This window comes from Megachile rotundata, chromosome 4 (assembly GCF_050947335.1).
Source record: "Megachile rotundata isolate GNS110a chromosome 4, iyMegRotu1, whole genome shotgun sequence".
Lineage (NCBI taxonomy): Eukaryota > Metazoa > Arthropoda > Insecta > Hymenoptera > Megachilidae > Megachile > Megachile rotundata.
Window position 1 is genome coordinate 10,230,351 of NC_134986.1, and position 19,481 is coordinate 10,249,831.

Consider the following 19,481-nt stretch of genomic DNA (forward strand, 5'->3'; position numbering starts at 1 on the left):
TTTTAAATTTATGTTTAGGTTCTGAAGTCTACAAATTTCCAAAGTCCCTTTTCAGCCATTACAAAATACAACATTCCAGATTGAAAAGTATAATTTTATTATTACATATAATCACAAAGATTATGTCATCGTCTTTAACACATTTCTAATATTTTAATTAATTCTAATGAATGTACATATTGAATTCGTTATTACACATGACAGTCCGTATTTTTTGGCCTTGTATTCTACCGAAAAGGAAAATGGAAATCCCAAAAATATTATTTATCTGTGATGGTTTTTGTGAGGAAGGTTTATTGGTTTGTCTCGCTGGACATTTACGACGGTTCATAGCTGAGAGGTACCGATGGAATTGTGACGTGTCCCAAGGTCCAACGATGGGCAACGCACCGAGAATATCTTTTGCCAACCCCAAAGTTCCAATCAATAGAAACAGTCATACATTTCTCCCTCCATAAAGTCATACCTATGTCAAACCATATTAACACTTGTTAATGACCGCTCATATAACATGTGCGTGATGATTGATGAACATAGGCTGCTTTACTTATTGCACAAAGGAAAATATTAAATTTGTTGTATTAAATGTTATACGTGTATGTTTGTACACGTGTGAATTTATGTGAAGTTTTTTAAAATTAATTCTTCAAAAATATTTCTTTGAAAATGTCGCAACCCCTGGCGACATTTGAGGCAGCCATTAAAGTATTAAGTATGTGAATAAATACCTTATCTTCTGACAATAGTCCTCTTCGTCCAAAACTCCTAATCCATCCACACATCTCCTCAAAAATCAGTCCATACATAGTAATAGTTTTCCCAATAAAAATATTAGCTGGACTTTAACTGAAAACTGTCTTTTTAACTGAAAGTGTCTCAGTCTCGTTGAATCTTAGCGATTCGCGTAACAGAATATAGGATGAGTCTATGGGTAAGGAACGGCACAGGATGCTTTTTTTACCATAGGCTCTTCAAGGTCTCGACACGAGATGTGAATGAATCTAGAACCTGTTCCCCTCTGCTTCTTCTTTACGTTTATTTCAGCTTCTTTTCGAAGTCAGGGTGCAGCCAATAGGCTCGTTGAAAGCCGCTTCGGAAACAGGTCGAATCGAGTTACACGATCGAAATATAATCTATTTCGCGCGTTCGATTATGCTTCGAGACGATGTTTACATGAATCGACGACTTTTCGAGTCGAGAGCTTGAAAACGAGCGTGAAATTTTGGTTAAGGCGTGAAGCGGAAAAAGGTGACGATTTTTCAGATGAAACTTTGACAAATTCTTTCAGTTAGCAATTTTAGTTTTAGGAAAATTAAACAGTTTCTATAATTAAGAAATAAATAATTAAACTCTCTGCCATTTTGGTTTAATAACCAAATAAATAAAATCTTATGGTAGCAGAAGAGTTGGTGATACTTGATATCATGAATATTAATTAAAATATTTTTGTGATGAAACTCACTGCATTATACTAACTTCAAGATTAAATTGAATCTCGATGTTTGACGACATCGTTTGATTTATGTTTTTCCGGTTTTCGAAGAAATTGTGACGTAATTTATCTAACGAATATGATTAATTTCTATTGAATTCACTTTTACGAAACAGGATGCTTGATAACTGGCGCTTCCTAATCATCTATTCTTCCTGCAATAGATTTTCTTCTGTTTCCTCTTCATTTTATCACATTTCGTTTCCTTTTAGCAAATGCAAAAATATTAAATTATAGGAAATGGTCTAGTCTTGAAATTATTTAAATATATTTGTATAATATATTGTTGATCAAAGTTCAATTTTCAAATCTGCAATTTTGAGATTCCCAACAGATAAATCTGGAGACAGAAAATTTTCAAATATTCATATTTTCGTATAATAGAAAATTTTCATATGTATAACACAATAAATTGCTAACTGTTTAATTCAGAAATTAAAAATTCAGAGCATCAAAAAATTGATTCAGAAATTCAAGAAACATGAAAATTCATATCTTCAACAATAAAAATTCATAAACCCCATAAATGAAATTTCCAAAAAATAAAAATTGATTAACTGTGTTCCTGTATAACTAAAAAATTATTATTCCTGTATAACTAAAAAATTGTATAAAGATCAAAGAAAATCCACAGCGAAGAGTTTCTAAAGGGTTGTTTTCGTAGCGTCTACAATTTTTAATTCTAATCAAATCCAGGCATGGCATAATGAAAAATGAAGTCCATAGCGCAGGAAATACCATAGATCGTTAAAGTAGAAAGTATTCGTTGGAAGGAGAGGAAAAAGGAAGACGGATACCTCGCGGAGGGTGCGAATGATTTACACCACCCTGTTTCCCGTCCAGGGAAATGCTATTCGCGAATACCTTACTACCTACGGGCTCTCGATATTCCTCCTCGTTGTTGCCATTCCCCTCTCCTTAACCCACGTGCATCACCGCGTAGGCAACCTTACCCTGGAGCTGCGAGTTTCAGTATCCGCTCGCCAGTTTCGACAGAGTCGTGCCCGTGATCGCTCCAACGATCCGATCGTTCCACGATACGTCATTGCAACGCGTGAATCGGCCTCAAATTTATAAAAGTGCTATTGTTTATCGCAATACTATTCCTCGAGTGATGTTTCTTTAATGTGCACGCGGAATCGCGAACGAACTTTTTAATACGCTATTATGCGTTGACTCGTGAGACATCTAGTCGGAGGTGAGCTCCTATTTCGTTATTTTTTTTTTTAAATTACCTGTACGATTTTATTTTATATGCATTTTGAGAAGATTACGTTTTATTTTATACGTTTATCGATACTGGATTTGTTCGAGATTTTTATGATGATGTTGGAGGAGTTTTGCATAGTGGGTTTATGCAAATTTTACTTTTTAGAATTTTGGATTTTGGGAAAATGTGGGGTTTGGAATTTGTATTAATTTGTTGGGTGTTTAGAGAAATTTTGGTTTGTGTGGGTTGGAATTCGGAGCAATTTTGTCTTGAGTAGTTTAGGATTTATGGAAATTTTATTTTGTGTGGTTTGGAATTTGGAGAAATTTTATTTTGCGTGGGTTGGGATTTGGAGAAATTTTATTTTGTGTAGTTTGTGATTTAGAGAAATTTTGTCTCGTGTAATTTGGGGTTTATGAAAATTTTATTTTGTGTGGTTTGGGATTTGGAGAAATTTTATTTTGTGTGGTTTGGGATTTGGAGAAATTTTATTTTATGTAGGTTGGAATTTATACAAATTTTATCTTAGGTGGTTTGGGGTTTAGAGAAATTTTATTTTGTGTAAGTTGGGATTTATACAAATTTTGTCTTGGGTGGTTTGGGGTTTAAAGAAATTTTATTTTGTATACTTTGAGATTTACAAAGTAAAATTTATTCAGGTTTTATTTTCAACGAAATTGCATTTATGCAAGCTTCATTTTACATAATCTGGTATTTATGTAAATTTAATTTTATGTGCAGTTGGATTTATTCAAATTGTGTTTTGAATAAAATATAAATTTGTACAAGTTTCATTATACGTTGCATTCATATAAATTTTATTTTATGCATGTGAAATTGAATTTATACAAATTTCAGTTCTTTCAAATTGTATTTATGCCACGTTCGTTTATTTGAAATTGTATTTATACAAATTTCATTCAAACGTTATTCGAAACATTTTAATATTTCGATAATTTTTCCACCCTTCACATTTTCCAAGCAAAACGTTCACCACTCTTTTCGTTCCTGCATCTATATATTAAAATATTTAACATAATTCCAGCTCGAATCAAAACCTCATTTATGTAAATAAATTTATGAATACTATTTCATCGTTTGAGAATTCGTCTCGCGTTCATACATGAAGAATTCACAAAGAACTCATTTGCTAAATTAGACTTTTTAGTGCCGTCATAAAGTTCCTCCTGTAACAATAAAAAATTACACAGATATAGATATATAATTTTACAGACACTGTTAACAGATACTTCTTTACTATTTTCTTTCAATGTCCATTTCAAAATTAATTTCTGTAATATATTTCTAAATGAGCGCCCATCAAACGCCATCTTCCACGAAGAACCACTAAACTAATTTCTATAATATGGAATTAAAAATAATAATTTTTGTATAATTTTCTATTTTTTCTATTTTCTTTCAAAGTCCATTTCATAATTAATTTCTGTAATATACATATTTCTAAATGAGCCTCCATCAAACGCCATCTTCCACGAAGAACCACTAAGCTAAACTAATTTCTATAATACGGAATTAAAAATAATAATTTTTGTATAAAGAAGAATTTGTTTCAAGCCCCATTGTGTACAAATGCACGAAGAATCTTCGCGTGGCAACCGCGGTTCCTTTGTCGACTCGAAACCAATTAGCGAAACATTCGCGAAACGTTTCACGATTTTCTCGATTCACCATTACTGCAACATTCTCTGTGTCACACGAGAACGTTTTGTTTTGGTCGAATCGCGGTTTCGTTCCATGAGAATCGCGATTTTCACGAATGGAGTTCAACACTGTTTACACGCGAAATTAAACCTTGAAATGTTTGCCCTTGAATTTGTTCGAACAAAATTTTGAGTACATGAAACCGTTTCGATAGCAGTTCGTTTAATTCGATAGCAGTTGCTAGTTCAAGGCAGTCGTTGCTAAGCGTTTTCGGTAGTTTTTCGAAATTGTGTTTTAGAGATATTTGTGAGAGTCGAACGGAATGAGTGTAGAAAAGACTGTAAGTACGATATTATATTAATTTTCGAATTTTGCAACATTTGAGTTACGACGATACTTTAAGGTGTTTGATATCCTGAAGTTTTTAAAATATTTATTTAGGTGAAATTTTATTTTGAATTTTAGTGGATAGCATACTTTTTTAAATATTATTTGTAGAAAGATATTTTATATTCGTAGAACATTTAATTTTAGTAAGGAAAATTTCTCGATCAAGTCTGAACATTTGAAGCTCTTTAACTAAAAATTTGTAAGGTTTGTTAAAAATTTCTTAGTGTACTAAAAGTTCTATAATAATTTATAGAACGTATAAAAATCTTCCAGAAAATATTTAATTAAAATCGCAACCTGTATTACCTAACCTAATCTCTATTTCCTAACCTATTATCATAAATTTATTATAACCTCCTCATCGAATTTTTGTGAGATAATTTTTGTAGAATTCCAACAGGAACAATAGTACCTTGTTCTAGATTTCAAAGGGTAATCGAACGGAATTCGCTTGTTCGGTGCATGCAAATGCATTTAACAATTACGCTTAGTTATCCTCGTTGAAAGGTACACAAACGGTGCAGCGGGTACTTAGAGGTCGTTGATTTGGCAAATAAACCCGATACGCGGTATAAATTATGTAAATGCGAGTGTCTTGTAACCAGAAGATGCATTTAATATATTCCCGGTCATTCGTAATCGCGGTAACCGGCTGTAAATCATAGGCAAATACTTTTTCGTGGTATGAATACAAGGATTCAAGAAACAAACTTGAATTATTGGCCACTCGTCTCGGGAATTACCCATATGAATTATCCCACCGATAATGCTACCAACCGGTGTTTAATCATTTCGAAAATTTCCATCCTTACTGCACACAATTTTATCTATTTTTAGATAAAATTAATTTTCTGCTGTTTAGTCGCGAATTATTATTTTTCATCATTTTTATTTGCTTTTATATATAACTCTCGACAAATAAATATATTTAACTATTAAAATGAATACAATATTTTTACCGAACATTGTCGGTGTAAGTTGATAACAAGTTTAAAAATGATAACAAGTGCAAGCTTAATAAATTGAAGAAATAAAATGATTTGATTGTTTTTCATATTTTGAAATACAAGTTCAGTTTGTGAAAATAGAATACTTCAAACTTTTGTATGTAATTTAAGATGGATGTTAGGCAATTTAAAAAAAGAAAGGTCTTTGATCTTTTCTGATATGTGGAGACAAGTTTAGTTTGCAAAAATACTTCAACTCTTTTAATATAATTTTAGGTAAATATTTAATAATTTACAAAAATAAAATGTTCTGATGTTTTTGATATTTTGAGACAGAAGTTTAGTTTGTAAAAATACTTCAAATTTTTAAATATAATTTAAGATAAATGTTTAATAATTTAAAGAAATAAAATGTTCTGATATTTCAAGACACATAACTCAGTCAATTTGTTAGTTCACAAAAATTATTAAACTTCATTCTTTTCTGCATAATTCAAAATGTTTAATAATTTGAAAGAATAAAATCCTTCCAACTAGAACTGAGTCTTTTTCCATTTAAATCAAGCGTGAAGAAGAAAAATCCTATTCTGTCATTTGAAACACGTGTTTATACGAAATGGATTTGGTAAAACAATAAAGGAATGCTGTAACCATAACACGGATAAAAATGTACACACTAGTCGCATGGTTCGGTAAATATGTTCTTCGTTGCACCGATAAACCATTGTGATTTGTATTGTTTTCGAAAACGTAGCTACCTGAGTATCAGGTAAAAATACCTATCGTAAAGATAGTTTTATATGTTCGCTGTAATAAACTTGCCTGGGATTCATAAAAGGTTCCATAAAGAAATAGTGAAATATTCTTTAGATTACAATAAACTGGAGTTTTATTATATTTTATGTCATTGGGTGTTCTAAATATTATTAATATTAGTTTGAGAAATATTTTTATTTTATTAGTACGCAATAAGGTTAAAGTTAGGTTAGCTTAGGTGGAAGTATTAAAAAATATAAGTTTACAATATTTGTTATAAAATCCACTGACAGCAACAAATAAACAAAACTTAAAAAAAATTAGCTTAACTTTTAGTAACGAAAAAAATATTACAGAAATTATCAATATCTAACAGCAAAAATTATATTTGCAATAAGTAACTTGCGAAATATTGCAGAAACTACCAATTTCCCAGTTCAAAAAAAATGAAATAATTTTTCTAATCTTAATATTCAAAAAAAAATGAAGAAACACATCTAGATCAATTCGATTCAAATATCCAATTGTCACATCAAACAATGAGCCTCAAATTGTATCTAAAAAATAAAAAATCAAAATGACACAAGATCAAGCCAGCACAAACGTACACGCAGTATTAACGATAATTGCATTATGCGACTGCTGATCTTATTGTTAGACCGCTAACTCGAGTATCACGTATCTCGATGTATGGGCGTTAATGACCCCTGAGTCGTCCAATCATAGATGCAACTTTTGCAATCCTTGTTTCCATACTCATTGTTCCATGCATTCATCGTATTTGCTCGTTAAAAGGCTTTGAATGAATGAAATTAAACGTGAGATCATTTTCTTCGTTTGCGGTATGTGGAGTAGATTATCAGATTATCTATAATTATGGACTACTTTATTTCTCTAAACTCTTAAATTACCAAATTAAATTCTCAAGGTACTAACTGAACATTTGCTACCACTTCTTCTCACTCTTTTAACTTCTTCAGATATTATCTTCTCCAAAGTTTCAAATTACCAAATATATTTGTGAAGTTATTAAGTGAACATTTGTAGTTATTCAAATACTTCATTAGGTTTAAATGAGAAACTGAAGTGAGTTTCATTGAAACAAGTCAAAAATATAATTCATAATTTTTTAGTAGTATCAAAGTCTCATAGAAACACTGTTTCAAAAATTCATAGCTCACAGAAACTTTCATCTTGCTATAAATACATATTACATAAACACATATGCTACATCAACACTAGATACTACATACTTAAATATACTACAGTACTTTACACTCTTCATTAGGGACCATCTGCAATAAGTCAGTAATTGGTGCTAGTAACCTTTCCAGTAGCTAGTCAAATCTTTCTGTTTCTTCGCCTGTATCAAGTCGTCAGACAAAGGAGGCAAGAGATTTCTCTGTCCAACGACATATCTTGTACAGGTAAAGCTAGAAAGGCAAAAATTCAACTACCTACTATCAATGCTACCAGCACCAGTTATGGTCACAATATAGACAGTCCCTAAACTCCCTAATAAATAAAGAATCATATCATTCATAAGAGTATCCTTCAACCACTGCTAACAATTTCTAATCACATTATCATCTCATCAAAAATTCAGCCAGAACTTTGTACGGTTGAAAGCAAAGTCCACAAAAGAAAGTCAACAAAGCCAGCGTAACATCTAACCTAACACAAGTCGAAATTAAGCGCGAACGCGACGAAAGGTACAGCGTATCGAAAAGATTAGCCCATCCGAACGAAAGGAATTTCATCATCGTTTAATATTATCCTTGCACGAAAAAGGGTAAGGATGGGAAGGAACGGTGGTTTCACCGGGCAACCTGAACTCACCTGGGTGGATTTGTCGATCGATGACGTCATCCTCGACGAAACCAGGTACCACTCCTTGTGTATATCTACCTTGCGAGCGTGTACGCGTGTTCTTCGATGCTTGCTGAATAAAAAAGGACAAAACGGACGAGCTAAGAAGAGGTACACACCGACGGAGTCAGCCAATCGGCCAACGAACTCTCTGCTAGCTTGATACACCTCTCTCTTCTCATCGTCTCCTTTTGACTTCTCTCGGTTTCAACCTTAACTCGTTTCCGTCCTTTTTCCTCGACCTTCTTTCCAACGTCGCTTTTTCCTTCTTTGAGAACGTCAAATCTAATCTGGACATCTACATCTGACCTCCACGCGCAGACGCGTGTCGTTCGGGACCTAGATAAAGGGACGGCGAATGAGATTGCGAGATTGGTTTGATCACTTGTTGTGGGGAATTTTGTGGATGCGGTTTTCTTTTGCGAGGTTTCTTTGGGGGTGGAGGAATTGGGGAGGTGGAAATTGAGAGGTGGGATTTAGGGGATGTAGAAATTGGGAAATTTTGAAATTAGGGGATGGAGGAATTCGGGAGTGTAGAAATTAGGGTATGCAGAAGTTGGGGAATGTAGAAATTGGGGGATGTAGGAATTGGGGGATGAAGGAATTAGGAGATGCAGAAATTGGGAAATTTAGAAATTAGGAGATGAAGGAATTGGGGAGTGTAGAAATTAGGGTATGCAGAATTTGGAGAATGTAGAAATTGAGGAATGTGGGAATTGGGGTATTTAGGAATTGGGGAATCCAGAAATTGGAGAATGTAGAAATTGGGGGATGAAGGAATTGGGGAATTTAGGAACTGGGGGATGTAGAAATTTGGGGAGTTTGAGAATTGGGGAATCTGGAAATTAGGGGATGTGGAATTTGGGGAATGTAGAAATTAGGGAATCTGGAAATTAGGGGATGTGGAAATTGGGGGATGTAGAAATTTGGGATATTTAGGAATTGGGGAATGTAGAAATTGGAGAATGTAGAAATTAGAGAGTACAGAAATTAGGAAATCTAGGAATTGCTAAATCTACAAGTCGAAATATAGAAATTGGTAATCCAAAAATTTAATCTTACTCATTTTACAAAACTCCTCATTTTGAAAAATTCCAACAAATATTTCTTTATAAAAATTTTTAATAAAAAGAATTTCACATTTTCAAACTTAGTGATACATATACCTGAAACTTTTAAAATTCAAGGATTACAGAAATATTATAAAAGAAGAAATATATAAATACAAATTATATGAGTGAATATTAAATTTGTATAAATTTCATTCAAAGGAAACGTACATTGCATCAAAGCATGCAATAGAACCTTAATAATTTCCTCTTAGATAATTTCTCAGTTGAGAACGTCTTCCACTCGTCTAATTACCACAGATTTCGAAAATATTCAAGAGAGCAAGCTCTGCTTAACTTTCTTCAGATGCTGTAATACCTGCGCTTTATCTTTTGAATCTCGGTCGCACATCTTCTCTTGTAATTAACGAGGAAACTAATTGTGCAGCTCTGCGCTGTAATACATGCTAACATTCTAATTGGTTACTTTTTCTGAGTAAATATTGTCGATTCTATTTTTTTTTCGAAGATAATTATTAGCCGTTTCTCTCTTAGATTTTTAGTTTAATGATGAACATTGTGGTGGTATGCAAAATACTTTGCTAAGTGGGGTGATTTGAAATGACTTGGAAATTTAGAAGCTTGGGAAGTTGGTTATTTAAGATTTTGGGATTTTGGGATTTTAGGGATTTAGATTTTGGGAATTTAGGAGTTGGGGATTTAGGAAGGGGCATTTAGGAATTGGAAATTTAGGGAGTGGGGAATTTAGGAAATATGGGATTTAGGAATTGGGAATTTAGGGAGTGGGGAATTTAGGAAATATGGGATTTAGGAATTGGGAATTTAGGGAGTGGGGAATTTAGGAAGTGGGGGAATTTAGGTATTGGGAATTTGGGAAGTGGGAATTTAGGAAATGGGAAATTTAGGAATTGGGGAATGTAGGAAGTGGGAAATTTAGGAATTGGGAATTTAGGAAGTGGGGAATTTAGGAATTGTGGAATGTAGAAATAGAGGAATCTAAAAATTAGGGGATGTAGAAATTAGGGAGTCCAGAAATTGAAAAATTGAAGAATTGTGAACTTGAAAAATTGAAAAATTGAAGAACCGTGAACTTGAAAAATTAAAATATGTAACTAGTTTACTATAACTTTCCATTAACACAGTATTCCTTTAACACAGTAAAATTTCCACCCAACCAATGACCTCCAAAGACCTCCTAAATAAAATTACTATCCAAGCGTTCAAATACGAAGCCCAATCCATGACTCACACTGTTAATTCAACGGACAATTAAGCTTCCTATAACATCGATCGGCACAGGTGAAACGGTAGCGAAAAGTACGGTAATAATACGCAGGAAAGGGGGGTAATTTAGTTTGCAAAAGAGCAATTTATAAACGTGACACGTGCTACAGAAGAATTAGCTTCGGAACGATTATCTGCCCTTTAGGAAAGTAAGCCTTAAGCTCTGGGTCTTGTAATTATACCGTTTCGCGCTAACGATTACTTTGTGGAACTGCAATTAAGGAGACGCATTAAATATGCTGGCTAAGAGAAACGATAAGCGAAACGTTTCAGCTACGTTGCCTTTACCTAAAATGGTACACTGTGTTACCATTAACCAAAGTGAGCTATTATTTCGAACAGATTCTTTAATCTTGCACCGGAAAATTTACAATGGATCGCGTATTATGCTCTGATAATTCCCGGAGATGAATGTTAACGTCGAAAGTTTTAATTGTTATTAATATGGTACATTAAGCAGGTGGCGGGGGGTTTGTACAATTTTTGGAAATTTTTGTACTTTGTTGCTGAGGTAGTTTCTATTTTGTTTTGGGGAATGGACTGAGTTGAGGGAGGAGTGTTTGGAGGATGAAATGTGAAGTTAGGATTAATGAATATGTGGATTTTTTTGCAAATGTTGAAATTATTAACTTTGCACATCTCCAAATTAGCAACCTTGCAAATTTCCAAATCTCCAAATTACCAGCTTTGCGAGTCCCCAAATCCTCAAATTTCCAAATCTTCAAATTCCCAACCTTGCAAATCCTCAAATTTCCAAATTTTCAAATTCCCAACCTTGCAAATCCCCAAATTCTTAAATTTCCAAATCTTCAAATTCCTAACCTTGCAAATTTCCAAATCTCCAAATTCCCAACCTTGCAAATCCCCAAATCCTCAAATTTCCAAATCTTCAAATTCCCAACTTGCAAATTTCCAAATCTCCAAATTCTCAACCTTGCAAATCCCCAAATCCTTAAATTTCCAAATCTTCAAATTCCCAACTTGAAAATTTCCATATCTCCAAATTCTCAACCTTGCAAATCCCCAAATCCTTAAATTTCCAAATCTTCAAATTCCCAACTTGCAAATTTCCAAATCTCCAAATTCCCAACCTTGCAAATCCCCAAATCCTCAAATTTCCAAATCTTCAAATTCCCAACCTTGCAAATCCCCAAGTTCTCAAATTTCCAAATCTTCAAATTCCCAACCTTGCAAATTTCCAAATCTCCAAATTCCCAACCTTGCAAATCCCCAAATCCTTAAATTTCCAAATCTTCAAATTCCCAACCTTGCAAATCCCCAAATCCTTAAATTTCCAAATCTTCAAATTCCCAACTTGCAAATTTCCAAATCTCCAAATTCCCAACCTTGCAAATCCCCAAATCCTTAAATTTCCAAATCTTCAAATTCCCAACTTGCAAATCCCCAAATCTCCAAATTCCCAACCTTGCAAATCCCCAAATCTTCAAATCCCCAAATATCCAAATTCCCAACCTTGCAAATCCCCAAATCCTCAAATTTCCAAATTCTCCACCTTGCAAACCTCCAAATTTCCAAATTTTCCAATTAATTTCCCAAACGTAACCTTCCCAAATCATCACATCCTCAAATCTAAAAATGAATAATTAGAAAAAATTACAAACTACTAATACCTACACGTAAATTGCTATAATCACAGACGGGTGTCAATGAACGAAGAGTTTAATGAAATTTTTATTACGTAACAAAGGTGTAATTGTATTTTTACACCAGTCGAAGTAATAGAACGTTTAGTTAATTGCGTAAAGGGGTTATTCTATGGCGGTGTTTCATAGTGGCTGGGCGATAGTTGAGAACTCGGTTCGTTAAATGCAAACTAGTGTAACACAATGGAAGCTAGGTTAATGATTCCACGTAGGATGTAATTAGTGCGTGCTTCTGTTGTGATGATAGCCCTGTAATGTGATAAATCTTTTAGCTTTCTTTTATGTTTGAGTTTCAATAATATTATAATATTAAAATATAGCAAATTTAAATTTGTTGATTGGACAAATAGGAGTTTAAGGATAATATGAATTCTATGTTGACTGAATTTATTGAGTGAACAAATATGAGTTTGAGGATAATATGAATTCTATATTGATTGAATTTATTGATTAGATAAATATGACTTTGAGGATAATATGAATTCTATGTTGATTGAATTTATTGATTGTATAAATTTGACTTTAAGGATAATATAAATTCTACATTTGTCATATAATAATTTTGGAGATGAATTATTAGTTGGTAATTTATCCAAATTATCATCCGGTAATTTATGGAAATTAACAGTTCGTAATTATCGAAATTAGCATTTAGTATTTCTTTGAAATTGCAATTGGTAATTATCAAAATTACCATTTGATAATTAAGTTTACATTAGTATCATTTATGAGGCATTAAAGTGCAGTATTTGCAATTCAATAAGAAGATAAACACAAATTTAGTCTTTGTCTTCTGTTGGATCATAAAATTCAAGGACAGTATAGTTGGAAGATCCATAAAATTAATGTTGTGAGCACAGTGACGTTGGAAATTTGAGAATTAAAAAACTTGAGATTAGAATATTTAGGAAATTGGGAAATGTGATTAGGAAACTTGGAAAATTTGATAGGAAATTTAGAAATTTGACAGTAGGAAGTTTTGGGAAATTGGAAATTATGGAAAGTGGAACATATGGAATCTTGAGAAATTTAGAAATTTGGAAGCTTGAGGAATTTTGAAATTTGGGAACTTGAAGTATTTAAAAATTTTAACTTGTGGAATTTACAAATTTGAAAATTGGGAAATTTAAAAACTTGAAAGTCTACAAAATTTGAAACCCTTTAGTACTTTAACAATAAAAAATTGGGAAGTCTGAGAAATTGATAGATTTGATACTTACCAAATTCGAGAACTAACAAATTTAGAAATCCTCAAATTATTAAATTTACAATAAAAATTAAAAAATTTCAAATTACAAAAATTATAAAATTAGTGCAAAATTAGTACCATAAAAATTCAACCAACTTACAAATTTTTAGAATCTTAAAAACTCAAAAATTTCAAATCCAACTTACTCCACAAACTCCACTCTAAATTACAGTACCCAAAATGATTCCCTCAAAACTTCCCAAATTTCTTCAAACTTTCTCCGTACCATAAACCTTCCCTACCCAGTCAGAATAACGACCATAAATATGAAATATTGAAAGGCCAGTCATAAAGGTGCTTCAAATATACCTGGTTTTACAAAGGACAAATGTCCTGTCGCATTTAATGAGCAACTTAATCGCGAAAAGCTGGAAGTTGTTGAAAATGGACTTAAAACGGGGTCCAACTGGCACACCTGACCTCAAGTGCATATACCTGCCTGTCCCTTTTGCTCATGGGAACCTGCCCTTCGCCAGCCCTAGGCTAGGGTTTCCAATGTGCCACGGAACAGATGTCGAGTGTCCTTCCTCTTTGTCGTTCTTTGCAGGTTCTGCACACCTCGTGTACGTTTCCGACGATTCTCCCACGCTGAATCTATTGTACAGTTCGTTTCCATCTTTTATTTCCCTTTTTTGTATACTTATATATTATGTGTGTACTTATTCTAGATGTGAGTTTATTTTGGATTTAGTAGATTTTTAGTTTGATATTGGATTTATGGGACAACGTGACGATTTTCTTGTTTTGAGAGAAATTATAATAATTGTAGAGAAATATATGTTTGTGGGAATTTTTATATTAAGTTATACAAATTGTCGACAACTGAAATTATAGAAATTGTTGAAATATAGAATGACAACTTGTAGAAATTATTAGAATGAAATAGAGAAATTATTAATTATAGAATAACAGCTTAAAGAAGGTTCCACCAACAAATTTCCAATAAAACTCCGCAAAACTCTTCCGGTTTCGTTACCTACACGCTTAAAATGCTCCTGAAACCCAACACTGTTTCCCTAACAATGAATCGCGATGTTGGATCTCGACGTTCCGTAATACACCCATTGGTGTATATCGCATAAGCGCGAGTTCACACCGAGCGTGTTAATTTTTGCGCGCGTCTCATCCGCGTTTCTCTCACGTTCGAACGGACATTGTTTGTTTGTCGGGTTTCACGGCGAAACATCCTGGTCGGCTAATTTACATAAATCCTGAGGCAGCTCGCTGGGTTATCCTGAAACTGGACCTTTTGTCCACGTTCTGGTCGTTTCCGAGTGTGGAAGACAATGTTGGGCAGTCACAAGCAAATATGGCTTTAGGAAATGTAATATAAGAGGAAATATAACTGAGATCTAAGGGAGAGAGAACTTGAGAGACTCTTAGTTATCCATCAATAAGTAATACTTAGAGAATCGTTCCTTTTGAGGAAGAATTTAGGATAGTTGGAAAATTTGGAAATTTAGGTTAGGTGAAGAATTTGATGAGACGTACAAGATGTTACCTGTAACGCTATTCACGATTTTTCTCCCACTTGCAGTCACCTTACGAAAAAAATATTTACAGGGTATGAAGTGCACAATAGTAGTATTAAAAATTCGAAAACTGAAGAATTTCAAAAATGTGTAAATTTGAGAATAAAAAAGAATTAAAATTTGAAAATACGTATCTTGCTAACATAAAGGAAGCCAAGGAGTATTTAACAGTTATTCGATATAAAGACGTCGAGTAACAAGTATCGAAGCCTTCGAATGGAGGATAACGAGAGGAATTTCCATCGTCCGCGCCTCTATTCAGCTTGATTTGTTTCAATAGACAGTGATAGCACGGTTGCTGCTCCATTCCTTTCTAACGCCTCTTCTCCTTGCGCGAAATTTATACGCAGTTTGCATCTATTATTCGATGGAAATGGAGTGCACCGTTGCACTCGACAGAGTTTCCCCCTCCTCTCTGTGCACTCTCTGAAACGTGTTTTTACTCGCAGATAGCTAAACAAATATAAGTAGTCACGCGACAGTACATGCGTTATTCAGTTCGAGTACACGCTACATTCTTTCTTAACGAAGCGTTCTTAAGCGTAATCAACCTCAACAAAGTTGGGATTTCGTATACAACGTTTGATGAAAGAAAATGTTGCTGGAAATTACCTTCAGACTAATAAAGTATCGAGTGTACGGCTCGAAACGCTCGATTTCTAAGTTTTATTTCGTTTTATCGCCGGATAATGCCGTACAGGTTTCTACACTGTGAATGCAACAAGATGGCTTCTTGAAAATTATAAACGATAATTTTGCTTGGTGGGCTTGTATTAAGCTTTTTATATTTTACTGGTAGTTTGCTTTTTATATTTTACTTCTATTAAGCTTACTTTTGTATGTTTTACTTTTATTAGCCTTACTCGTTAAACTTCTCAGTTTTTATGTTTTTCTTATATCAACCCTTTCCGCCATTTTGACGAGTCTGCTTCGTGGCGCACCTCAGCTGCGATCAATTTTAATCGAATTTTTACAACGCTTCAATTTGGAGTTCAAGTCCAATAATTTGCATAATCAACGACAGCATAATATTTATTTTTTTTTAACATTATATCTTGATACTCTATGCAGTTCCGATACGAGTAAAAATATACAACTTCGTATGAAAAAGAATTATACATATCTACGTTCGGTATGAATCTATGTATATCAATGTATAGATATAATAGATAATATTTATGTCAATTTACTTCTACACCCATTTTGCCCATATTTAACCAAGTTTACATATCCTCCACCAAATCAAAATTTATTTTCCTGCAATAATTAAACTTTTACAGTATCTTTCTTTCTTATTTCAACGCGTTCTGAAGTGAACGACGAATTCCAAAAATGGCAACTTTCTTTTCCGATTTCGAGAAACCGGTTCAATTTAACTGTTCGACAATGTAACGCGATTACATCGAGAGTAATGCAACCTGAACAATCGAGAAGGCAAGATCGAAAGAAATCGGTGCCACGGTATTTCGGTCGTCTCTTTCCTCGTCTTCATTTTTGTCTGTTTTCGTCTGTTCCGGCCGTAGAAAGTAAAACTATGGGTCTCAAGCGTCCTCGGCACGATCATCTGACACAGATTTCGAACGGTGTCCTCCATGGATCCCGAGAGAGGATTTTCACGGTTGTTCGCGGACGTAGTCGAAAGCGGATTTGTTGGGTTGCAGGTTCGGTTTTCGGAGCTTAAGTTGACGGACGAGTGAAAATGTTGCCTTAGGCGGAACTGTCTCCTTCATGAAAAATATACTGATCGAAAGAAGTCTGAAAGAAGGTTGATTTTTAGGGATTTTGGGGATTGGAAAATTTAGGGATGGGTTTAAGACGTGGACACAGAAATTTTAGGATTTTGCAATTTGGAGATTTACTGATATTTCAAGGAATTCGACGATATACGTTACGTTACAAGTAATCATAGGTATAGGTAATTCCAGACGTAGAAATTTGGGAATATAGCCATTTTGTAGCTTACTAATTTATGAATCTAAGGATTTGGAGATTTAAGAATGAAGTCTAGTTAAGAATTAAGTACACATTGAACCTCAATGTCTCTAAAAACGAATATCCCAAGCAAATTCGCGTAAACAGATTCCGTAACTCCCAGCAAAAAGTCTCTAAAGAGGTCATTAGGTAGTTTCAGTGTTAATAAACGCTCGAAGAATATTCAACGTCGATTTTTATCTTCTCTTTATGGTAAGTATAAGCTGCTTAAAGCAAGGACAGCTTCTTCTAGTCGTGGCACGATTCTCATCGGGGCGAATGATCCCATTAGATTTGCCTCGTTTAAGACGGAATGTAGGGCTGTTGACGAACATTCTTAACCAGTCGTGGATAATATCCAGCGATCTTGTTTGTTACATTTACAGTGGCTCTTCCGAAAGAAAAACCTGTTGCATTCTTGGAATACGCTCGGCAACGTTCATTCAACGTCTCGTAGTTGTTGTAAAAAGTTTTAATTATCGCCGGCTACTTCGAGCCACGATTGCACAAACGTTGCTGTTTCCTACCTGGACTCTAACGAGCAACATCCACCGAGTGTTTGATTTCTACGAAACTCCTCGCGGTTGTAAAGTGAGAGGAATTAAGGGCCGCGTGTTTTCTGTACCGAGTTTATTGTTACGAGATTGTTGAAAATTTTATTTCGATTACCTTGGCGCGAAGCTTTTTGTGAAGGTTGCTTACAGGGTTCTGCGGTGTTTCTACTGAATGTGAGACGGTTAAGGTGGAGATTAAGGGTGGATGAAGAGGAACAGTTCTTTTGAAATGTAGTTTATTAAATGTAGTTTATTTGTTGATTTTGTAATAAAGGTTTTTAATTGTCGCTGTGTTGCTATGTGGATTTATCTAAAATCTTCTTGTGTCAAAGTAGACTTCAAAATTTCTGGACCTTCAAGTTTATGTGTTGTCAAATTCTTGGACCTCCAAGTTTCTGTGTTGTCAAATTCTTGGACTTACAAGTTCCTGTGTCACTACATTCCTAGACTTCCAAGTTCCTGTGTCACTACATTCCTAGACTTCCAAGTTTCTAGACCTCCAAATATCTGGACCTCCAAGTTCCTATACCTTCAAATTCCTAGACCTCCAAATATCTGGACCTTCAAGTTCCAAGACCTCGCACTTCCTAGACCTCCAAATATCTGGGCCTCCAAGTTCCTAGACCTCCCACTTCCTAGATCTCCAAGTTCCTATACCTTCAAATTCCTAGACTTCCAAATTTCGGCACCTCCAAATCTCTGGACCTCTCATTTCCTAGACCTCCAAATATCTGGGCCTCCAAGTTCCTATACCTTCAAATTGCGAGACCTCCAAATTTCTGCACCTCCAAATCTCTGGACCTTCCATTCCCTAGACCTCCAAATCTCTGGATCTCCAAGTTCCTATACCTTCAAATTCCTAGACCTCCAAATCTCTGGACCTCCAAGTTCCTAGACCTCCAAATATCTGGACTTCCAAGTTCCTATACCTTCAAATTCCTAGACCACCAAATTTCTGGATCTCCAAATCTCTGGACCTCCAAGTTGCTAGACCTCCAAATATCTGGACCTCCAAGTGCCTATACCTTCAAACTCCTAGACCTCTAAATTCCTAGACCTCCAAGTTCCTACATCGCCAAACTAGTCCTCCAAGTTCCTATCTCCCCAAATCCCAAATTTCCCAAGCCACCAAATTACTTGAATCATCATACTAAACAAGTAGCCTTTAAGTTCCTTCAGTCTTCCTATCCTTCCTTCCTCCCCAGCTTACTACCAGAATTTCTCAAACATTCCGCAAGATCGTATTTCCTGTCTTCCACCTTTATCGTCCCTGAGCGATCTATTTAATTTATCACAGCGAAACGAGCGGTGACTAGAGCAAAGCTTGGCCACACATGGCTAGACATAACTGTAATGCATCTCCCGTCACCTATGATCTCGCACCGTTACCTGGAAATAGGTGAGCTTACGCTGACTAGTGAATAACAGAGATTCGACCATTTCAATTTTCCATGGGAAACGAGCAGAAAAAACGAGCGGACCATGAAGAGGAAATGAAAATGGAGGAAAAAAAGAGGGAAGAGAAAAAAAAAGATGACGAGAGGAAGCGACTGTTTCCGGTGTTCCAAGGCGACATCCTGATGCATCTATTTCTGGAGGCTCGTAGACGGTTCGTGGAAGGAGGAACAAGATAGTTTTCGGATTGGTGAATGAAAAGTCTGGGAGGAAGCCCGTTAGGTGCATCGAGGCTTCTAACCGGCTCAAATGCTCGTACAAAGAAGACGTGGGTGCTGTGTAATTCGATGCCGTTTAATCGTTGCACGCTGCGTTTCCATGGAATCGTGACGATAAAACCGCGTTGCTTTATGGGGAATCGCGTTGTTCGTTATGG

At 34.7% G+C, this 19,481-nt stretch overlaps 1 protein-coding gene across 3 annotated transcripts in view; it reads left to right on the forward strand.

Annotated features, from left to right (window-relative positions):
• Positions 1–2,459: 2,459 nt before the first annotated feature.
• Positions 2,460–19,481, forward strand: part of LOC100876977 (uncharacterized) — a 28,695-nt gene continuing 11,673 nt past the window's right edge. For 2 of the 3 annotated variants that reach the window (XM_076530319.1, XM_076530318.1), the window contains exon 1: positions 4,549–4,704. In XM_076530319.1, coding sequence (XP_076386434.1) covers positions 4,687–4,704 — 18 coding nt within the window. In that variant the 5' untranslated portion in view covers positions 4,549–4,686. Of the gene's footprint in view, positions 2,691–4,548; positions 4,705–19,481 lie in introns of those variants that run through there. The other variant, XM_012281454.2, reaches the window with a different exon arrangement.